Genomic DNA, 25,186 nt, shown 5'->3' with positions numbered 1-25,186 from the left:
TTTGAGAAAAGCAAGGAGGCAATGGTGAAAAAAAACTTTCCCTTTAATCAAAAGATTGATAAAGTTGTCTCTGCTGCAACAACTAATTATTGGTGATTTGTATTGTCAGGCAACACAGCAAGTTCTTCAACTGGAATGCATGATTTCTCTTAAAAGCAACTTGAGTAACCATCTTTAATTTTTCATTCCAGTGCATCTGATTCCTGTGACGCAATCAAAAGAGCATAGAATGGTGGCTAAAAACCGAAAGCGAATTTTGGTAGATATGTACACTGCGCCTCCCCGCCTGGATCCCATTTATGAAGCTTACCTGTACTGTAACATGCCGAATAAGACTGACCGAGGTCTGGAAGGTATGATCTTAATGCAAATCTGTTACCTGGCAATATGGATGTGCAAATTATAAATAAATGCTAGACTTCATGATAAAATGAATTTAAAATGGATGCCACCGTATTAGTAAACATGGACTGCACAGCTTACACTGGCTATCAACAACAGAGTTTTCCATTACTAAATAAGACATAGCTAATTGCTGTTTGTAATACTCTGAGTATTTGCTCACTATACCTGCCTGCAATAAGAATCAAGAATTACATTTGAAATTTAATAACTGGACCTTAACACAGCCCAAAACCTCTGACCTCCACTGCTAAACAAACAAAAAGGTTCCAATCACACAAAAACTTCACTACTTGCAAATTCCTCTCCATGTTGTTTGTCATTCTGAGTCAAAACGGTATCAATGGATCTCAGTCCTGGATATAACTTCTTGTACAACAGCACTATAGGACTTACTTTGCTAGAAGTTGAAAGCAGTGGTGCATCACCAGTTCCTCAAGGGTAATTAGGAATTAGCAATAAAATGGAGGTTTTTCTGGTGATGCCCATGTCCTGAAAATTAATATATAAGGTATGTGTATTCCTTCAATCAATGCAGTCACAAAAAATATCTATATATTCAATCTTCTATTTGAAGTCTGACTGCCACACTGGGCACTGTCACACTTCAGAAAAAGTAATTTGTTGCTTGTGAAGTTTTAATATCTTGCAAACATCACATCATTACATAATGCAAAACTGTTAAACTTAGTAACACAATGCATTTTGTCATAGTTCTGTTTTCTGGTCACTACTGATGAATCATGCTGGTGATTTTCTCTTCTCTGCCTCCATGATCATCTGACAGAATTGACTGACTCCCATTATAGAACTTCCCTAAGTTTCATTCCAGTTGCTTGATTTGCATTGCCTGCCAATGGCTGCACTTACTGTTTAAACAGAAATGTAGAGGGTTGGTTCATCAGTAACGCTGAATTACCCTGCCAATGGTTCCTGAGAATGCACTCCCAACATATCCTTTTCAATTCAAAAGCTATTCTAAATGATTTAAATAATTTAAAGAATAAAAATATTAGGTAAATAATTTCCTAAAATTTAGGAAGAATAAATAAAATTTATTTAAAATTGGAAATTAATTAAAAACATTGATTCAGTGGAAACAAAAAAACATACCTGGATTTACCTCTATGATCTTGGGGCAGTGATTTCACTCAAAGAAATGGCTCTGTAATACATATACCAGCTTTCCCTGTACCTCAGCTCAGTAATATGTGTGTGTTTTTCCCCTGGATTTGTGGTTGAGCCCTGGAGGGTGGAAAGATTCATGGCATCCGACCTCCAGCTCGTGTCTGGATCCTGTACTGCAACGCACTGATGCTGAAGTCAGCTGACCTACAGGCATGGATCTCTGTGGAACCACTGGTTAAAAATCAGCAGATTCTAACCAACTGATTTCCTTCAAATATCTTTTTTTAAAATGCCCATTAGAAAAGCAGATAGAGATGGAGAGGGGATGCCTAGTGTTTCACATTTCATCCAAATGCAGTATCTTTGACATTATAGCACACTCTCAGTGTTGAATTGACATTAAGACAGCAGATATAACCTTCATCACCTGGGGTATTATGGGACAGGATTGTCACCTTCCTGCATAGTGAATAGAGGAATCAACAAATGGGAACCTGATTATATCCAGAGTCTGGTGGACAAGTGGAAGAATTTGTTAATTTACTTGTTTAATAAAAATCTGAAGAATTGCAAATATACTGATCTGTTCTGGCAACCTTTATGAGTTTTCTAGATTTTATGACTCCCAAGCTGGAAGTCAGGCATTTCAAACGTTCATGTAATCAATTCTGCTGTCAGGATAACTCTACTTAAATCAAAGGGACATTAGATTTTAGTTATTTCAGATCTTCTAAAAAGAAGAGTAATGGAACTCATTTGCACAAGCCATACCACAGAAAACCAGTTGACGTCAATTCAGAAGCATATGATAATTTATTCTTGCGGACTCCAAAAAGTAACTTTATAAAGTCCAAATTAGGTCAAGAGGAATGATGTGTTTGGAGTATTTTTTTGTTTTTCAGCCGAATACCTTTTCCTGTACCATAGAACACTTTTTTAATGTTTTACTTTCGTAAGAGGGATGTTCTAACTGTTGTATACACCTAGGGTTCATTTTTTCTGTGGTCTGTCACTTTAAAATGCCGAAAGAATGAGACTGACCTTTGGGATACTGTTGGATTTCTACTGACAGCAAAATTGCTTGGTTACTATGGTGAGAGAGGTGGAGTTATTTGATGGACAATGAATGTTTATGGTTTCTTGCGGCTTGTTTTGAGTAAGCAAGGTCAGATGACACAGATAGACACAGTTCAGAGTCAAAATGGTTTCGATCAATGGAAGACACCAGTGAGTGGGGTCGCTGGTTTAAACTTTCAGTAGCCCAAAAAGGGTGAGTTGAGATCGATCCAGAGTATTGTTAAACAACTCTCACAAAGTACTGCAACTAGAAGGAGTTTGCAGAGAAAGAGGAGGGGAGAGGAAGGTTTGAAACAGAAGAAACCTAGTGACAAAGAGGTCACTGTTTGGACCCTCTTCCGAGTAGCCCCTAAGGGTGAGTTTGATTCCATTCGAATATGGAAGTGTGATTGTTACATAGTTAATCCACAGGAGTGGGTTCTCTGGTGAGGCGAGACCTTTGTGAATATCACGTGTGTGTTTACCCTTGTCTGGGTGTGGTAGTTCACTGAAGAAAGGCACCCCTGTGGCAAATCACTGTTGGAGTTATTTCGTATGTTGTGGAACTGGATAAGTGGCTATCACGTTGTGTGGTTAGGGTAACCTTGTGGAATCTACCGGTGTGTCTACCCTTGCCTGGGTTACAGTTCCCTGGAAGAGGGTCCCCTTTGTGATAAGCCACTGTTGGTGATAATTGGTATGTGGATTCGGTTTGAGTGTCCTGTGGCCACCACTTTGGGATGTCCTGTAGCTGAATTCAGGTGTGGTACCACTTGTCTTGAAAGGATATTTGTTGAAGATCACTGTCGGTGATACCTTGTGTGTGGAGTGGAACAACTTCAGAGATAAATACAAATTGTTATTTTGTATTGCTGTCGTGGAATCTGTGGAATATCGAAGTAATTGCCTTCTCACAACATTCGCCTTTGGATTACAAATATCTCGTATTAATTAACCCGTGGACTGAACTGAACTTTCTTACATACCATCGTAAGGCTGTAACTCTTGCCACCTGAGCTTGAATAAGTTTGGGAACTTTATCTATACTCCTATACATGCATAACACTTGGAGGGGGGAGAAGATGGCGGTGCAACAACAGCTCATGCAGCCACTTCGGTGATGAATATCTGTCATCTGTCAAGTAAGGTATCGTGCACAATTCTGATTGGATGGAGACAGACGTGAGCACAGCGGAACATCTGGAAAACTTCTGAAATGCTTGCTTCGCTGCTGCTGCTACTGTGTGGTAACTGGAATCTCCGTAGCTGAAGGCCCCAAAATCTTCGGCTTTGCGTGTTTCAGCAGCTGGGGAGAGGTCGAAGGCATTTGGCAGAGGATGGCGCTCGGGAGGCTGTAGTGGAGGGGCTGGTTGGAAGCTCGGAGTTTTCGGATGGATGGACTCAGTGTCGGCTGGGGTCAGTTGCTTCCAAGGTATCAGCAAGTTGACGGTGCCTGGAGGTTTATGCCAGGGAGTTTCTCCCTTTTGCCGCCTGCTATTGGGGACTTGGGAGTCGATCGACTCGGGACTTTGAGTCTTTTTTTTTACTGTGCCCATGGTCTGTTCTTTATCAAATTATGGTATTGCTTTGCACTGCTGTAACTGTATGTTATAATTATGTGGTTCTGTCAGTGTTAGTCTTTGGTCTGTCTTGTTTTCTGTGATATCACTCCAGAGAAACATTGTATCATTTCTTAATGCATGTACGCATTTCTAAATGACAATAAAAGAGGACTGAGTGTTCTCATAATCTAACTAACACTGCTAACTTTTGATCACCAGGTTAAGTTACTATATTTAGTAGTTACTAATAAAGATAGTGGATTTTAATATCAAAACCAGACTCCAGGTGTGTTCTATTGCTGCTGATACTTTTACAGTGTTGTGTGCATGTAACCGGTACCTTCCCCTGGGTTGCGTGTACGTAATGTAACTAAGCACCTAAATAAAATAAAGGATCGATAAAGAGAAATTTATTAGCTTAGCGGGAGCATCCTGAATACTGGTGATAATTTAGGTATAATTTAAGGTCATTCTGTTAGAAGTAAAATCCAGAAGCATTTTTCTCACAAAACATAGTAAATAACTAGAAATATGTATCTCTCTTAAAAGGGGCAGCATGGTGGCATAGTGGTTAGCACAATGCTTTACAGTACTAGTGACCTGGGTTCAATTCCCACTGCTGTCTGTAAGGAGTTTGCTCGTTCTCCCTGTGACTGCGTGAGTTTCCTTCAGGTGCTCTGGTTTCCTCCTAGAGTTCAAAGACATACAAGTTGATAGGTTAATTGGTCATTGTAAATTGTCCCTTGATTAGGGTGGGGTTAAATCAGTGGTTGCTGGGCGATGCAGCTCGAAGGGTCGGAAGGGCCTATTCTGCGCTGTATTTCAATAAATAAATAAGGCTGTTGTGCTTAGTCAATAGAAATTTTCAAGATTAAGGTAATTTTTTTACTAGGTTGGTGGAAGGAAACACAGTTAAATAGAGTTGAAATTCAAATTAATTGTGATTCATTTGATCAGTGAGTTGGTTTGATGGTTTGAGTTATCTCCTGTCTTCCTATATTACGTAATGGAAAGATCCCTTAGAGCAGGGGTTCCCAACCTTTTTTGTACCATGGATCCCTACCATTAACCGAGGGGTCTGTGGACCCCAGTTTGGGAACCCCATACTTAAAGCCTTTATCTGTTACTGGTATGATTGCTGCACAAAACTTAGACAAGTCTTGTAACAGATTTTAAAGGGAATAATGTCATGCAGTTTATAATAATTTATTGTGTAATTTACCTATGTGATATCAAGGAATTTAAATAAAAATAGGTAAAATGATTAGCATTTCTTATTGCAATGATACTCATTGTTTAGAAAACTAACCCCACTTTCAGCAAGTACCACAATCAGGTTTAGAAATGGAATTGTGCATTGCATTTTTCTAATGAAGTGAAGACTGATATGATGCAAAATCAATTGTCTAGCATAAAAAAATAAAAGTGCCCTTGGTTATTCAGTTGAAATGCAGAAGGCTTGCAAAATTTAACATAATTTCAGTATGCAAGATTACACATTCAGCCTCATGTTATGTACTTGTGCACCGAGGTGACATGGCACTTGGAGAATGTTAGTCTCCCTAAAACAATGTTTTCTGGTCACTGATGACAAACTGAAGTTTGTACATACAAGAAGGAACCGTGTTGTCCTTGATTACTGGGAGAACAAAGGCCTACTCAAGAATAAATTAAAGGACCCTTTCTTATTTGAGCTGGTTGAGGTAAAAGTAATCTGGCACAGACCAGGAGGAAAGTGACCAATACACTTAATGCAAATGGGCTAAATCAGCAATATTCACAGTACAACCTCCCCAGTAAGAATTTTAAGTTATTTCACCCCTGAGGAAGCTTGCCATTTAAGCTTGCCAAGGACTGTTCACCAATGGACTGGATATCTTACAGGCTGAAGTATGGCTGTATCCTTTCTCTGAGGATGGGGACCATAGTTATTTTTGTGCTTCCACCTCTGCAGCGATTGCGATAATTGTCTGTTGGAACTGAGCGATGCCTATTTCACTTTGCAGCTCTTCAATTTGGATTTGCACATTAAATTAATTTCCATTGAGAGCCCTCATCATAGTGTGAGACTGCACATAACCAGTCCTGAAACTGACAATGGTTATATACATGGTTCCATCCAAATCATGGTCATAAGAAAATTATTTGTGTGAATGTGAGAAATTACTGTGGGTCCACTGTACAGCAAAATTTAAGTAGGAGATTTGATAGTTTCTAGACAAGAATTAAAATGTAAACGCAAAATAATCTGCAGATGCTGGGGTCAAAGCAACACTCACAACACGCTGGAGGAGCTCAGCAGGTTGGGCAGCATCCGTGGAAAAAAGGATTAAAATGGTTTGAGCAACATACATCAAAGTTGCTGGTGAACGCAGCAGGCCAAGCAGCATCTATAGGAAGAGGCGCAGTCGACGTTTCAGGCCGAGACCCTTCGTCAGGACTTAAAATGGTTTCTTCAGTTATGCCACACTAACCCGTTTGGTTTTATCAGTAAATGAAAGAAGCGATACTAAAGTATTTTTTACATAGTACAGTACATACTGTGTCTTCAAAAGTTCAATGTTTATGTGCCTAATTTTGCATTATGTATCCACACAAATAACAACATTTTTTTTTGTAAGTAATACACACAAAATTCTGGAGGAACTCAGCAGGCCAGGCAGCATCTATGGAAAAGAGTAAACAGTCAATGTTTTGGTCTGAGACTCTTCATCAGGACTCTTGTTTGTGATTCGACTACATACTACAAAGTCTCTTCCAGGGATGTCTACCCTGAAAAAGTTCAATTCTTCCCTCTGTGATCTCTGCTGCCCTCCGACTAGTCCTGATAAAGGGTTTTGGCCTGAACGGTCGACTATTTACTCTTTTCCATAGATGCTGCCAGGCCTGTTGAGTTCCTCCAGCATTTTGTGTGCGTTACTTAGATTTCCAGCAGGAAATCTGCGGACTTTCTCTGGTTTGTGATTTATTTTTGTAAGGAGGTTTTAGATGATTTGTAGCATTCACAGTTTCTGGACAGAAATAAGTAATTGATCAGCATTACAGAGAATTTTTGATCAACTGTATCAGTCCATTTCATTGAAATAAAGTCTCAGTTTTAACAGCAAATGTTGGTGCAAAACTAGTTAGACCTGCTCAAAATATCAGTCACCAAACATTTGATTGGCATTTTAATTAGAACTTTGAATAACTTAGAGCTGTAACTTCTCCAGTGCAAATTTAACCTAAAAATCTGTGCAACTTGTTACCAGAACGTTGAGCAATTTAGGAATAACATTCCTATTTAGTCAATAATTTGTTAGTAGTTTCTGATTTACAGTTTGATTACTGCCATACTAGATTTTCCTGTAATTATATTCTATTAACATAGACTTTATTGAAAATGAAATAAACAGGTCTGTAACAGGTAATAGTGGAAGCACATATGGAATCAGAAAAGGGCTGTACTGTCAATTTTACTCCTAAACTATTGCACTGACCTCAGTGTTAATACTACAACAGATGTTTGCTTTTTATGCATTCTGTCACTTAATTCAAGGCAACTGTTTTCCAGCCACTGTAGCTCACAAAACAGCTAATTTAGTGGCAACTCCTTGGCTGAGCATTAATTACTGTTTCATCACTGGTAAATTGGAAGTAAATAACCCTTCAATAGTTTGTAATACCAGTGATTTTTTAGAAGAGTCTCTCAAGAAGGCAGATCTCTTGCCTTGGTTCTTTGACTCTAAGGCTACGTCCACACTAGACCGGATAATTTTGAAAACGCCGGTTTCGAGTCAAAATGACAGGCGTCCATACTACGTGTTTTTCAAAATATCTCTTTCCACACTAAAATGAATATTTGTACTCCTACTGGGCATGCACAGACACATCTACAGAGAACAAGCGAAGAGGAAACTGTGTAATATTTAAGTTTCCGTGGCGGCGTTTTGCTATTTCCATTGGTCAAAAACTAGAGTACCAACAACAACCGCAAAAGAAAGTTTTCAAAAATGTCTTCGAGGCATACAAAGAAAATCTCCGCTGGAAAAATCGGACCGGACTTCTTCGTTTAGACAGACAATGAGGTCGAGCTGTTTCTGCGAGTTACAAACGACTACAAAGTCAGCAAAGCAGTGGAGAATGTGGAGATGTTTAATTCCAAACAAACTATTAATGTAAACAATAAATTAAACAACACACGCATGAAGCCGTCCGCTATCCAAGATCAACAAGAGAGTGGAATCTTCTGCCACCAGACCTGTGCAGTATTTCTGACATTAATATTTTTAAAGATAGACTCAATCAAATCGATTTAGGGGATCTAGTCAAAAAAGCTCTCTTTACAATTTAACTCTCACGCCGTTCACACCGACTGCGCATTATAACAGCCGTCTGGCAGTGCTTGCGCAGTACCAAGCAGAAGTAGAAAAAGTATTGTTGTTGTGGTGTTGTCATGACAGCGTTTTCAGATATCTCCGTTTACCCCATCCACACTGCAATGCCGAACAATCGTTTTCAAATTTACACACTCTGGAGAGTGTTTTAGAAAAGCTCCGTTTTTGGGGGATGAAAACGCCATTTCAGTGTGGATGGAGGGTCAAAACGAAGAGAAAAAGCTTTGTTTTCAAAATTATCCGGCGTAGTGTGGACGTAGCCTAAAGCTTGCAGCTTCTTCATAAGTTACTTCCAATGGTCACTCTTCACATCTCAGCTTCAAATGTGTGTGCCATGGAACTTGATCAGGCACTGTAGGCAGCGTTGTTGGCTTCACATAAAGCCCTTGAAACCTGGGCTGATCAGGAATGGAACACATTCTCAGTGAGGAAACTGAATCCAAGATGGAATTACCACATGTAAAGAATGGGTCCAATTAATTAGATCATAAAAACGAAGTCACACTTCCCAGCCCAAAGTCTGGAAGATTTAGCACATCACATGCCTGTACAGACAGAATTTAAAAATAAATCATAAAACTGCAGATTGTGGAAATTGAAATAAAAACACTAAAATGTCACAAACATTTAGCTAAACGGGCAACACCGGTGGAAGGAGAAACTGAGTTAATGTATATGTCCAAGCAACACACAAAATGCTGGAGGATCTCAGCAGTAGGCCAGGCAGCATCTGTGGGGGTGTGGGGGGAGTGCAATCGACATTTTGGGCTGCGACCCTTCGGTATCCTTGCTTCAGTCATCAGCAAAACCAATGAGTTTCATACACAGCCCACTTTTTGAGTGAACTATTTTTTTGCTTCAACTCCATCTAAATTTTCTGCTAGTTGCTGGATTCCCTGTTAAAGGATCCAGTTCACACCCATTACCGTGTTCTAACTTTTCATACGATCTATATTTAAATTAAAATTATGCCCGACGCCGGCCCCCTAGGCCTGAGTCGACGTAGTAGTTATATTTAAATTAACTTTCTCTCAGCCTTGTTTATTCATAAGAAAACAATCACTGTGTGGACAATTTCATAACTACAATTATCCAGTCATGATAACAACCTTCCAATTTCCACTGTACCCACACTAATATGGTTGCATTCTCCCGTAATGGGTGGCTAAGATGATTACAGTTTTTCCATAACTTATTTGCCACTCCGTAGTTTTCTTTTGCATCCTCCTCCGTCTTGCTTTTAGGCAAGAATATTAAATGATTATTCTTGTTCTTAAAACCCCGCTAGAGCGACTATTGCAATATCAAGAAGCTTCCCTTACGAATGACCACAGAACGGCTGGATTGTTTATATTTATTTATTTTATTTACTTAAAGATAAAACACGGAAGAAGCCCTTCCAGCCCTTTGAGCCGCACCACCCAACAACCACCGACAACCCCGATTAAACCCAATGACCTGGTATGCCTTTGGACTACAGGAGGAAACTGGAGTACTGAAACCGGAGAAAGCCCATGCATTCCAAAGGGATGATGTACAGAGACTGCTTACAGAGGACACCGGGATTGGACTCTGAACTCTGACAAACCCGAGCTAACCTAACCACTACGCTACCATGGTGTTTGGTATCCATTGGATTGTTCAGCTGGAGAGCAGTCACTCCTTATTCATCTATTGTCATAAAACTCATATGGTTCAATAATTTCCTCCAGGACAGGAACCTGCCTTCTGGATATAGTCTGGCATATACGTGACTCCAGACCCAAAGAAATATGGCTGACTGAATTGGCCTAGGAAATCACTCTGGTTAGGGCAGTTAAGGATTGGTGATAAATAGTGGCAATGCCTTTGATGCATATATCCTTAAAAAAAGGATTTAAAAAAAACTTCCACCTCCATCTCAGCCATCAATTCACCTGCTTCATTTCCTAAACTCCTCGCACCAAACAACAGACTGTTAAGCACAGTCAGACTTCTTTGTTGCCCTTTATTCAGTAGTTGGTTCTTTTCCTTTCCTTTACAATCCTACTCACTAATCCCTTCTTCCTGCTTTACCTGCAGGTTCCCATTTCCCAGACTAAACAGGGAACTAAACAGACTAAACGGAATGGATAGGCAGGTAGGCAGAGGGGAATGGAGTTGCTCTTAGAGTTATAAGATACAGAATCCTTGTGGGTAGAGTTAAGAAACTGCAAGGGTAAAAAGATCCTGATGGGAGTTATCTACAGGCCTCAGAACAGTAACAAAGACGTGTGCTACAAATTACAATGGGAGATAGAAAGGCATGTAAGAGGGCAATGTTGCAATAGTCATGGGGGATTTCTATATGGTGGTAGATTGGGAAAATCAGGTTGATGCTGGATCCCAAGAGAGGGAATTTGTAGAATCCCTACAAGATGGCTTTTTAGAGTAGTTTGTGGTTCATCCCACAAGAGGAACAGCAATTCTGGACTGGGTGTTGTGTAATGAACAAGATTTGATTAGGTAGCTTAAGGTAAAGGAGCCCTTAAGAGTCAGTGATCATAATATGATGGAATTCACCTGCAGTTTGAGAAGGAGAAGCTGAAAATCAATCTATCAGTATTACAGTGGAGTAAAGGGAATTACAGAGGCATAAGAAAGGAGCTGAAAGTTGATTGGAAGGGGACACTAGCAGGGATGACAGCAGAGTTCTGGGAGCAATTCAGAAAGTGCATTGTTACCTGTGGCTGACAAGGGAAGTCAAAGACAGCTTAAAAGCAAGTGAGAGGACACATAATATCACAAAAATTAGTAGGAAGGTAGAGGATTGGGAAGGTTTTAAAAACCAACAGAGGGCAACAAAAAAGCCACAAAGCGAGAAAAGATTAAATATGAAGGTAAGGTAGCCAATAATATAAAAGAGGATACATAAAGATTTTTCAAATATATAAAGAGTAAAAGAGAGACAAGAATGGATATTGGATTCTGGAAAATGACATTGGAAAGGTAGGAATGGGGGATAAAATAATGGTGGACAAACTTAATAAGCATTTTGTGTCAGGGGGCAGAAGTGAGGCAGAATAGAGAAAGGAGAGTCACTGTATGTTGTTTATTTGGATTTTCAAAAGGCTTTTGACAAGCTGTCACACATGCGGCTGCTTAACAAGATAAGAGCCCATGATATTACAGGAAAGATCCTATCATGGATAGAAGATTGGCCGACTGGCAGAAGGCAAAGAATGGGAATAAAACTAGCCTTTTCTAGTTGGCTACTAGTGTTCTACTGGGGTTGGTGTTGGGTGTGCTTTTCACATTATATGTCAGTGATGTGGATGAAGGAATTGATCACTCTGTGGACAAGTTTGCAGCTGATACAAAGGTAGATGGAGCATCAGGTAGTGTTGAGGAAGTAGGGTGTCTGTAGAAGGACTTAGACTAATTGGAAGAATGGGCAAAGAAGTGGCAGATTGAATATAGTGTAGGGAAGTGCATGGTCATACACTTTGGTAGGCGTGGGCTACTTTCTAAATGGGGAGAAAAATTAAAAATCAGAGGTGCAAAGGGACCTGCAGGTTGAGTTGGTGTTAAGGAAGGAAATGCAATGTTAGCATTCATTTCAAGAGGACTGGAATGTAAAAGCAAGGATGGTATGCTAAGGTTTTATAAGGTGTTGGTCACACTGCATGGAGTATTGTGAGCAGTTTTAGGCTCCTTATTTAAGCAACAATGTGCTGCCATGGGAGACGGTCCAGAGGAGGTTCACAAGGATGATCCCAGGAACAAAAGGATCAACATATGAGGAGCACTTGATGGCTTTGGGCCTGTACTTGCCGAGTTTAGAATGGGGGAGGGTATCTGATTGAAACCTATCAAATATTGAAAGCCCTGGACATAGTGGATATGGAGAGGATGTTTCCTATTGTGAGGGAGTTTAGGACAAGAGGGCACAGCCTCAGAATAGAGGGAGATCCATTTAGAAGAGAGATGAGGAAAAAAATTGCTTTAGCCAGAGGGTGGTGAATCTGTGGAATTCATTGCAACAGGTGGCTGTCCAGGCCAAGTCATTGGGTCTATTTAGTGCAGAGGTTGACAGGTTCTTTATTACTCAGGGCATCAGAGGTTACAGGGTGAATGCATGAGATTGGGATTGAGAGGGATAATAAATCATCCATGATGGAATAGTGGAGTAGACTTGATGGGCCAAATGGTCTAATTCTACTCTACTCTATTATGGTCTTATGATGTACCCCTTTATCCATCCTTGAGAAACAATACTGTCCTGTCTCAGAAAGCTTATTGCTGATAACTGAAACTGCTACCTAATCAGTAAAAACAGCATTATCTATGTATACCCAAGCTCCTGCCATCTGAACATATCAATGCAGTTGTGAACATATCATTTGCGGATGAGATCATCACTATGTCTGGCAAAAAAAGATATAATTATTAGAAGGAAGTACAGTAGTGAGGAGTTACAGAGATGAAGTCGTAGTGTCCACTCTTCAGTCTCAACTCAAGAGGACCTCTTCCAGGAACTTAATTTCTGTGTTGGACATAATATTTGTCTGCAACTTATTGGTATGTTTTTCTAGTTTGTAAATATTGTATTTCTGTTTGGAAATCCTTTCAGAATTATAATACTTGGTAGAACTACTCCTCACAATAAATGTGCTCCAATTAAAATAACTGTGTTGAATCTGTTTCATTTGCTGGAAGTAACTCCTCCTTGGTTGGTAGGGGGGACCCGCCACTCGAAATAGTGATTATTGCTGGCTAAACCCCTTCAGGAAAGAGACTAAAGTAGTTAAGTAAATTAGTCTTTGCACTATAAGTAGGTATAGTATAATCTTCCTAAAGGTAGGGGTACTGATAGATATCTATTAGACTTAAGGTCTTGTCTGATGTTTATGAATCGAGAATGGATACACTCAATATCATCACATGTTGAATATAACATCTGCAACACTCACAACACGCTGGAGGAACTCAGCAGGTTGGACAGCATCCGTGGAAAAGATTGGTCGACGTTTCGGGCCGGATCCCTTCGTCAGATCTTTTCCACGGATGCCGGCTGACCTTCTGAGTTCCTCCAGCGTGTTGTGAGTGTTGCTTTGACCCCAGCATCTGCAGATTATTTTGTGAATATAACATCTGCCAGCTTGTACAATCCCATTCTGCTCAGAACAGGTTGTTGTGTCCTAAGAACTTAAAACCCCCCACGCCATTAACTTCAGACATATATTCATCTACCTGAGCTTCTTACTTGTTAGTGCTTTGCACTTTTAGTGATCTTTGTCTTTTAATCTCTTCAATCACTCCTTGTAAAGTACCTATGGAGCCTTATCCTTCTGTTTCCTGGTGAACATGGTCTTTAACCTTTGACTATATATGTTTTAGTTGTTCATCTACCTCTCTGAAAATGTTCTGCTGCTGCTTAGTGACATCAGATAAATATACTAATTATATGAAGATGTGGATGTGTATTACTTTAAGATTAACTTTTTAGAAACATTCATATGCAGGTAATGTAGATAATATAGGTATTTCAGCTGAATGAGCATATGCTTTGGCATAAATGTTTGTTAATATGCCTTGTTAATTGAGGAACAAGTCACTACATGTTTTATATGTATAAATGGATTTTTCCTATGATAGTGCTCAGCATGTTTGGAAAGATTATTGTAGCTACTGCATTGATCAAGGTATATTTGTGAGGTGAGGAACCACTCCAATGCTATTAAGTTTGGTGCTAATACGAGGACTGATGACTTGATGAATTTTTCTTAATTGTCAGGATATCCCTGTTGTCTACATTTCAGGTCACTGTGTAGTAATGTTCACTGTAGGTAAGTCGTGCAGGGTAGGGTGTGTGGGCTATCAGTTTTACATCACTGACAGTTAATCATTAGTGGAATTGATCGCTCTCAGAAAGCTTGTCAAAATACAATTTTTAAGATAACTTAGTTCTTCAGCTGTCCAGAGGGATTTGATCATACTCCACTTAATTTCTCTGCACCAGGCATTCGATTCCTCTCTGAAACACATCATGATGTCATCAGAAACCCTTTCAGGAGTTTATTGAATAATGTTCAAGTTGGTGTCAATAGAAGCAGATTGATTAAGAGCAAGAGACAAGTTGTCAGAGGAACTCAGCAAACTGAGTAGTATTAGATGCTGTGTGATCCACTGAGATCCTCCAGTAATTTGTCTTTTGCTCCAGATTTCAGCATCTGCAATCTCTGGTGTCTAATAGAATGATTAAGTCTTACATTCACTTTGTAAAGTGGTGACGGCATTATTGAAGATAATTGTGAAACTTTACTCTAACCTCAGTTAATGATTTTGAGGAGAAGCAGTAATTAACCATTTTCTGTCCACTTAGAAGAAAAAAGCTATTTAGCAAAAATACTGTAAACATTACTGGAGTAGTATAAACACTTACATTATGCTTGTTTAGGAATCGTAGTTTATGATATAGCACTACGTCAATGATAGCATTGTAGTTCTGTCACTAGGGTTTCAGTAGAAGTACAGTAAAGGGTGGATGGATGAGATGTTTATACTGTATTAAGTTTAACTGAATAGCATGCTCTTATTCTGGGATATGTTGATGCTGGGTACAATCTTGAAGTCTGTTATGTAATCAGGTATGATTCCTTACTTTGAACTGGGAACCTTTTGTGATAACACTGCAAATGAAATTTAAAATATTATAATTAAGGAAGTACACAACATTATGTTTCTTTGGTTTGGAAGCTCTCTTCCCCCACTTTTCATCTACTACTGATGTACGTGCTATCTTAAATAACAGCACAAATTCAAATGAGACTTGATTATTATCAGCTGAACACTAGGTTGCTCAGCTGCCTCACAGCTTCAGGGACACAAGTTTGATCCTGATCTCAGGTACTGTGTGAAAGTCGTAGGCAAGTGCAAAAAAATTCTGAATAGTGAAGATGCTTTGAAAAGTAATGAAATGAGAAATATCCAAATATTTAAAAAATACAATAAAGAGCAGTAAACGGAAAAAAAAATTAAATCAAGTCAGTATTTGGAGTGATCACCCTTTGTCTTTAAAACTGCATCAATTCTCTTAGGTACACTGTCATGCAGTTTTATAAGAAAATTGGCTGGTAGGTTGTTCCAAGCATCTTGGAGATCTTGCCACAGTTTTTCAGCAGACTTTGGTTGTCTCGCCAGGTAATCGCAGCCAGCCCAAATGATGTTGAGATCAGGGTTCTGTGGAGGCCATATTATCTATTGCGGAACTCCTTGTTCTTCTTCTCGCTGAAGATAGTTCTTTGTGACCTTGGCCATGTGCTTGGGGCCATTTCCCTGCTGCAGAATGAAGTTGGAACTGATCAGATGCTCTCTGATTGTATTGCAAAATGGATAAGAATCTGCTTGTCCTTCTCAGCTTTAGGATTCTGTTAATTCAGAGCAGGTCAGCAACTCCATTCATGAAAATACACCCCAAACCTGCAGGGAACCTCCGCTTTGCTTCACTGTGCTTACATTCATCCATGTAGTGCTTTTCAGCTCTTCTACTGACACACTGCCATTCTGTTCGAGTCAAAAATTTCAAACTTTGACTCATCAGTCCAGTGCACTTGCTTCCATTGTTCAGCACCCCAATCTTTGTATTTTTGTGCACAGGTAAGACTAGACATTGTTTCCTCTTTGGAGAAATGGCTTTTTGGCAGCAACTTTTCCATGAAGACCACTTCTGACAAGAGTTCTCTGGACTGTAGAGGGGTGTACTTAGGTTCTGGTGGCTTCTGTGAGTTCAGAGCTGATAGCACTGCTGGACTACTTCCAATTCAGAAGGGACATCAGTTTGAGGTATCTTTCATCTGCTGCAATCAGTTTCATCTCCAGCCATTGCTTTTCTGGTCCTTAACCTTGCCTGTTTCTTTGCACCTCTTCAGAAGAGCTTTGGCAGCACATATTGTAAATCCTGTCTGCTGCAACATTTCTGTTTGGGAGAGACCTTGCTGATGCAGAATAACCACCTTGTATCATGTTGATGATTTGAAAGTTAAACTGTCACATCTGCCACATACCACAATTTTAGTTTGGTTGTCCTTCACCCAGTTTGATTCCTCCTACATCCATTTCCGTTTCAGTTAATCAGTTTTGGTCATTGAATTACTATGTCATTGATCGTTAGCACCTGTTTGTTATCTCTGTTTAATCATGCACTGGGCTATATAATGTGCCTACAAACTAATCAACTTTTTACTTGAAAAGTGGTCTTAATGTTTTGTCTCTAAGAAAATAAAAAAAAATCTCTGCAACATTTATTTTTTTGAAAATGCATGTTTGGATATCTAAAATTTGCTCTTTTCTACTGCTATACTAATGCAGAAGACAAAAAATAAACATCTAAAACACATCTTATATCACAAATCTAGGGTCCCTCAGACTTATCTGTTCTGTATATGTTCTTCCTCTGAATATTTGTGTTCCCCTTCCCTCCCCACCAGATGCTCCAGTGTCTCCCATACCTCAAACTCATGCTGGTGAATTATTTAGATTTAGAAATCAACCCTGACTTAGTTTTCATGTCAGGAGAATCAACCGAGTATTTGGGAGAGAATAGGCTACAAGCAGGTAAATGAGAGAAAAGGACTGGTAGGCGTTCACTGAGATAGGCATACACTAGATGTACCAAATTGTTTCTTTCTGTGCTATAAGGAACTAAAATATCTGGTACATCCCTGGCCAGTGTGAAAGTAAGCCATGTTGAAAAGAATAGGTGTTGCCTTTGCAGCATGTATGGAGGGTGGTTAAAAAGGCAAGTCTGTTTGGATAGTATTGTTGATGGTGCTGATGGCACCTGGTTCTGAGTATTAACTGGAGTTGTGTGTTCCTGTTTTCAAAATATAAAATAGTACTCCCACAAATACAGTTTATTTGCCAATAGCGTAAACCTAGAATAGAAAATGCTGGTACCTTGACATTTCTTCATTGGTATTTTTGACTTACACTGGGTTCTTGCAGTCAGTCACCACTGATACAATTGCTTATACATGATGTGCATTGGATTTGGACTGGATTTGAACTGTGATTTAGAAAAAATATCATTTAAACAGTACTAAGTTCTGAAATGATTTAACATTCTTTACAAGCTTTACATTCTTTACTCTGAGAGGATTTCTCAGCAGAAGGTTGGACATTTTGAAATTATCATTAGCATCTGCATGATTTTCACATGTGGAGCATGGAGATATGGAGGACAAACACAAAATTTAATTATTATCTATTCCAGTTCTTTGTTGGATGTATTACTAATTCAGCAGCTACTTAATGCTCACATGGTTCCTTAAGGTTGCTACAGTATGGGAGCTGTTATGAACCCACAGGTTTCGTTTACTGTGGACTGTCGCTTTAAGCGCCTGAGTGAGACGGGACTATGATGTCAGTCACAGGCTGACACTGCTGACTGTGGATTTAAACATGGAGAGAGAGGGAGACTTTCAGTAGTAGTAGAGAGAAACTGGGGAAGCCGGTAGCTTCAGCTTGTCACAGCTGAGGCTTGGAACTCTTTTAAGCCCAGAAGAGTGGGTTAAACACTGGCACACAGTGCACAATGAATGTGTGACTGTCACTTCGTATAATCCATAGGAATGGATTTTTGTGGATATCTTATGGAACCACTTGTATAGCCCTTGTTGTGTGGTAACCACTGGAAGACGATATTCCTGTGACAGGTCACTTTCGGTGATAATTCGTATGTGGACTTGGAACGTTACGACGGACAAAATCTACGGCGACTGTTATCTAGTTTTACCTGACGTGGAACTTGTGGAATACTTCATACTTACCATTTCTCTACGTTTCACCCTGGATCACAAATATCTCTCTCCCATCATTTACTTCGTGGATTACTGAACTTTCTTACTTTACCATCTCAGGACTCTAAGCCTTGTTCCCCCAAGCTCAATAGTTTGGGAGTTATGTGTATATATGTGTGTATATATACACATAACACTGTTAACTTTTGTTCATCTTGGTCGAGTTACTATATGATAAGTAGATACTAATAAAGATAGTGGTTTTAACATTAAAACCTGACTCAATGTGAAATCTCTTGCTGCTGGTTTGTTTCTAAAATGTTACAGTTTGTAACAGAGCAGTAGTAGGGATAAGCTCTCACTACTTATTAAATGCTTCCAATGGTATGCACCTCAAATAGCTTTTGACAATCAAGCTCCTGGCCTTTACTTGGGCGTAGCTACTAAATTTTTACTGACAGGAGAAGGGGCAAGATGGGTTACTGGTGCCTTAAAACCAGTTGCTTTGGGCAGATGGGGCTTGTCATCTTGGTTGGCAGCTCATCCAGGAGAAGAAAAGCTCTGATCTCAAACCTGTACTGCCTACACTTATACCCAGACATGGGGAAGGCTTCGGGAGAAAATCTTAAAGAAAAATCCAGAGCTGGCGTCCCTAAAGCAGCCCTACGTTAAGTTCAATGCTGACTGGCAATTCCTGCAATGCCACTGGTGCTAAACTATATTGGTCTCTGCTGTTTCTTTGGATTCATCAGCTGTATGGAGAGGGGGAGCTTGCTACATGGGAAACAGGATACTGCATACTGGCTTGTGTATCACGTAGACAACTGGGACACAACATTCATGGTCAACCCAACCAATGGAGGGCCTCAATGCTCATGCACAGTTGGCCATCTCTGGCTTTATTCCTATTACTTTAACAATGTGGCATCTGAATTTTTATTGTGGTGTTTATGCAAATTTGCATCAGGAAATGCATATTCATTGAAAGGCTCAAGCAAGCTCTTATTTTACATAAATACAGGCTGCACACATTGCAGTTTTGCCATACAGTTGAGTTTCCAGGCAACCAACAGATTTTCAAATGGAAAATAATGGCCTGTAATTTGCAGTAAGAACTAATGGAGAAAGCCTTAACAGTACAATATGGACTAAGCTTGTATTGAGCTAAATGGACAAATCAAGAGTTGATGAAGATTCCCTGCTCTTCTATGGTGTTGCACGTTATTCTTAATATTAAAAGAAAAAACATAAAAATGTTGTGCTTTGATAAATGAGTTTTAAGAAAGCTTTTAATGCATTCTAAACCTCAGTTGCTGCTTCACTATGTCTCCAGCTGCAAGACAATTGTGTGGATCATAATAACCTCAAAGGTTTTCAATATTCCATGGATTTGAAAATAAAAATTACTGGATTTTTGTCTTTAAGTTTACTGATAGTTTATCTGTTTTCACCTGAACCTGTGCTTGTTCCAGTCGATATTTTGCATTCAAGAAAATTTAATAAGTTATTAAAGTTTGCTTTGTTGAATGTGAGAATTCTTCAATGTGCTCAGTCTGTTTGATTAAACTACAGCTAGTGGACTCTAGTTGTACTGACAGAATCATACCTTACAGTTAACATTCTGGACTCCACCATCACCATTCCTGGGTATGTACCGTTTCACTGGCAGGACAGACCTAGCACAGGTGGTGGCACAGTGGCATATGGTAGAGAGGGAGTCCCCTGCTCTGGACCCCATGAAATCTCATGGCACCAGGTTAAGCATGGGCAAGGAAACCTCCTGCTGATTACCACGTACCGTCCTCCTTCAGCTGAGGAATCAGTACTTCTCCATGTTGAGCAGCACGTGGAGGAGGCATTGAGGGTGGCAAGGGCACAGAATGTACTCTGGGTGGGGGCTTCAATGTCCATCAGCAAGAGTGGCTCAGTAGTACCACCACAGACTGAGCTGGCCGGGTCCTACTGGACATAGCTACTAGACTAGGAATACAGCAGGTGGTGAGGGAAACAACAAGAGGGAGAAACACACTTCACTCCATTCTCGCCAACTTGCCTGCTGCGGAAACTTCTGTCCAGGACTGCATTGGTAGAAGTAACCACGGCACAGTATCTGTGGAGACTAAGTCCCATCTGCACATTGAAGAAACCCTGCACCATATTGTGTGGCACTACCAACATGCTAAATGGGATAGACTTCGGACAGATCTAGCGGCATTTGACTGAGTATGGCATCAAGATGCCCTAGCTAAAATGGAGTCAATAGGAATTAGGGGGAAAACACTCCACTGGTTGGAATCATACTTGACACAAAGGAAGGTGGTTGTGGTGGTAGGAGATCAATCATCTCATCCTCAGGGCATCACTGCAGGTGTTCCTCAGGGAAGTATCCTTGGACCCACCATCTTCAGGTGTTTCATCAATGACCTTTGTTCCATCATAAGGTCAGAAGTGGGGACGTTCGCAGATGACCGCACAATGTTCTGCACCATTCGTGACTCCTCAGAGAGTGAAGCCGTTCATACCCAAATGCAGCAGGACCTGGACAATATCCAGGCCTGGGCTGACAAGTGGCAAGTAGCATTCGAGCCACACAAGTGCCAGGCAATGACTATCTCCAACAAGAGAGACTCTAACCATCGTTCTTATCACTCAGTGGCATCACCATCACTGAGTCTCCTACTATCAACATCCTGGGGGTGGTTACCATTGACAGGAAACTGAACTGGTCTAACTATATAAACACTGTGGCCACCAGACCAAGTCAAAGCCTAGGAATCCCGCACCATATAACTCACCTCCTGACTCCCCAAAGCCTGTCCACCATCTACAAGGCTCAGGACAGGAGTGTAATGGAATACTCACCACTCACCTGGATGAGTGCATCTCCGTCAACACTGAAGAAGTCTGACACGATCCAGTACAAGGCAGTCCACTTGATTGGTACCCCTTCCACAAGCATCCAATCCCTTCATCACTGACGAACAGTTAAAGCAGTGTGTACTATCTAAAAAGTGCACTGCAACAGCACACCAAAGTTCCTAAGGCAATACCTACCAGAGGCATGACCACTACCATCTAGAACGACGAGAACGGCAGATACCTGAGAACACCACCACTTGGAAATCTGCGTCCAAGTCACTCACCATTCTGAGTTGGAAACATATCGCCGTTCCTTCATTGTCGCTGAGCCAAAATCATGGAATTCCCTCCCTAGCAGCACTGTGTGTGTACCTACACTTCAGGGACTGAAGGGGTTCAAGAAGGCGGCTCATCACCATCTTCTCAAGAGCAACTAGGGTGGGCAATAAATACTGGCTTAGCTGGCGATGCCCACATCCTGTAAATTAATAAATAAAGAAAAACTCTAGTTAACTCTAGAAATTGGTGCCTGATAGCAAGGAAGGACAGACTTCATGCACATATTTTTTTATAGGTATTTGTCAGCAGCCTATTTTGCAATCAATAGATATTTCCAACATTGTACCATTAAATTTAAAACCTGTATTTTCTAACTCCTATAAACCTTTTTATCACTCTATATCATTCTTGTTGATGGAAGAAGGGATCATGTCTCTGCAGTTTTTGTTAGAGATCCATCTACAAAATTTCACCATAGTGGCACTTAACAAACTTAGGGGAGAGCCACTGTGTAAGGTTTCACAGGCACATGTGCAAAGGTTTCTGGGACTTTTCATCTTCAGTGTCCTCTCTCAGGCCAAGATACCCACACCACAGCTCCAGTTACACTTAACTGGCCTGATGGATGGGCATTTTGTCCACATGCTTTAAAACCAGTCTCCTCCCTTTCTTCCGAGCTCCATCACAATGTGAGATTTTCATTACTTTAACAAAAATACCTTCCTCTAATCCAGGGGTATACAAGTAATACTTTACAAGGCAAGACCTGGTTAAAATAAAAATAGAACAATTATCTTGATCTTATTTGAGCCAAAGATTTTATAAAAACCATTCAATTTCTGTAATGCTAATGTAATGCTGCAACAAAAATTGTTTCAACAACGCACTTTATTCAACCTCAGTGGTTACCTTTAAAATCTTAAACGATCTAGACAGGTATTTTATTCAAACTGTTCTGTAGCAGTTCCATTGTTATAGTTGATACAATCAATATCTTGAATAAGTCCAATTATGACCTATAGAGGGGTATTGTAAGAGCTAAGAGCCAATTTTGTGTAGAGTTCAGCCTATAGTTGAATGCATGACAGCTGTGGCAGAATTTGCAACCCAGTATTTCCCATAAAGCAAAGCTTAACAGCTCAAATGGCTGTGACGCTTCACTCCCCAATGAATGCTTTGAGAATAACACTAGATTTATGTGAATCCTCACAGCATCTGGTGTTCCTGTGATTTCTGTCTTGGAGGCTGACATCAGGACATCCTTTAAGAGGGTGAAAACTTGCAAGGCATTTGACCCCAACTGTGTACCTGCTAAGGTACTGAAAATCTAAGCTGACCAACTGGCTAGAGTGTCAAGGATGTCTTCATCCTCCCACTAGTGTGATTTGAAGTTTCCACAATCTTAAAGAGCATTCATCAGCGCTCAAAAAGAGCAAATTGCCTCAGTAACTATTGCATGGTAGCATTTTGAGAGGTTTGTCATGGCTAGAATTAACTCCTGCCTGAGCAAGGACTTGGACTTGCTGCAATTTGACTCCCCTTACCCAAGATCTGGTCTATAGTGGCTGCAATCCTATTGCCTCTCTCCTCAACTTTGTAGCATCCAGACAACAGGCTACTGTTTATCAAGTACCACTTGGCATTCAACACTAACTTCCCCTCAGTGCTAATCAACAAGCTACAAAATTGGTGCTCTGCACCTAGCTCAGAAATATAATCCTCGCCTTTCTTATCTGAAGACCATAAATAGTATGGATCAGTAATAACATCTCCTTGCTGATTATCAATACAGGCACATCTCAAGAATGTGTGCTTAGCCCATTGCTCTACACTCTCTGTGGAGCTCATATGGTTAGGCACAGCTCAAATACCATCTTTAAGTTTGCTATTGTTGGCAGAATCTCAGATGACAGTGAGGAGGTATACATGAGTGAGATAGATCAGCTGATTGAGTGGTGTCACAACAACAACCTCACACTCAACATCGGCAAGACCAAGAAATTTATTGTGGCATTCAGGAAAGGGAAATTGGGAGAAGACACATAAATCCTCATTGAGGGGTCAGTGATGGAAAGGGTGAGCAGCTTTGATTTCCTGGGAATCAGCATCTCAGATGACCTACAAAATACTGGGCCCAAAACATTGATGCAGTCACAAAGACACTATTTCATTAGGATGTTTTTTTGGAGATTTGGTATGCCACCGTAGACTTGTGAATTCCTACAGATGTACAGTGGTGAGCATTGTAACTGGTGGCAATGCTACCTGGTATGCAGGTTCCAAAGTGTAGGATCATAAGAGGCTGCAGAGGGTTGTTGACTGGGCCAGCTTAATTATGGGTACAACCCTCCCCATAATCGAGGACATGTCCAAGGGATGGTGCCTCAAGAAGGCAGTGGCCATCATTAATGACCCTCACCATCTGGGACATGCCAGCTTCTTATTACTACCATTGGAGAGGAGGTCCTGCAGAAGCACACATACTGCCTGTATTTTAGATTCTTCCTCTTTGCCATCAGATTTCTGAATGGTCCATGAACCCATGAGCAGTGCCTCATTATTCATCTTTTGCAATACTTATTTATTTATTGTAATTTATAATAATTTTTGTCTCACAAAACAACAATTTTCATGAAATAGAGTATGTGAGCGATAATAAATTTCTGATTCTGCGTCAATGAATAATTGTTTGTTATTTTGGCATGGTGTACCTTTTTCACTCTTTTTTGCTTTTATCTTCTCGGCTTCCTGATTAGAATTAATCTGAGACTCATTGGTAGTCATCCTACCACTAAACAAATTGACCTGCCTTTATCTAGGTTGTTAGATTGTGAGTACCTTTCTGTTATATGGTTAGTCAGACATGGCTTAGCATGTGTTGTCCACCTTGACGGTCCTACTTGTTTCAAATTCATATAAGGATAGTTAGAAGTGAACTCTTGTACCAAGATGCTCTGATGATAAAGTCTGTATATCCCTGGGTATTTAGCTAAGATCAACAGACTCAGTATGAAGAAGAGATGAAATTTGAGACCCTCCTTTTCATGATGAAAGAGTATTCTATTTGGCAGTGCAATTAAGCACTGTCATCTTTATTTCTGGTAAACCAGCATGATTAATTGATTTAAACATTAATTCACTTAGACACAAGTGGCAGGTACGTAGATCCAGAGACAAAATGTTACGTTACTCTTTGAGCTGTATTTGGCAAAGCTTTCTGTGAGTCTTTGTTTGCAGGATTACTGGCATTGCTCTGTTAGGAACTCTGTTTCTTGCACTATGTCTGAGTGTATATCAGCACCTGTAGGTTAAAACTAATTCTGACCCATTGCTTATTCTAGTCATGGTCTTATGCTGCCCAGCCATGCTCATAACATAAACATCTCTGGTCTATTTCTTTTAAAATATCATTTTGTTTCTCCATGTTAATGTCACATGCATTGCATTCCATCTGGTGCTTAGAATACATAACCACTCAAGTCATGCTCTTTGTTATTCCCTAATGCATTTCACCTTTGGTCCTGGGTTACTCAGGCATAGATTATTCCAACTACATATACTTTTCAAGTATTTGCCTGTTATGAACAAAATCATGGTTTGAGCTAGCTTGTGCACAAAATATTAGAGAATCTACATTTCCATACTTGTGTTCAAAGTGAAACTATCAGAAATTAAGAGCAAATGTTCAGATAATAAAGTGAAATACCATTTAATGAAATATACTGTAGTTGAATGTCTAATATATACCGCAGTTTTTCAATAAACA

General features: G+C 40.0%; 1 protein-coding gene across 2 annotated transcripts in view; it reads left to right on the top strand.

Moving 5' to 3' along the window:
- The window catches only part of pxylp1 (2-phosphoxylose phosphatase 1), a 225,308-nt gene that overhangs the window by 158,177 nt on the left and 41,945 nt on the right, over positions 1-25,186 (top strand). For both annotated transcript variants that reach the window (XM_063044918.1, XM_063044917.1), the window contains one exon: positions 192-353. In XM_063044918.1, coding sequence (XP_062900988.1) covers positions 192-353 — 162 coding nt within the window. The remainder of the gene's footprint in view (positions 1-191; positions 354-25,186) is intronic.

This window comes from Mobula hypostoma, chromosome 4, assembly GCF_963921235.1.
Source record: "Mobula hypostoma chromosome 4, sMobHyp1.1, whole genome shotgun sequence".
NCBI classification, from domain to species: Eukaryota; Metazoa; Chordata; class Chondrichthyes; order Myliobatiformes; family Myliobatidae; genus Mobula; species Mobula hypostoma.
This window is presented reverse-complemented; position numbering and strand designations above follow the sequence as displayed.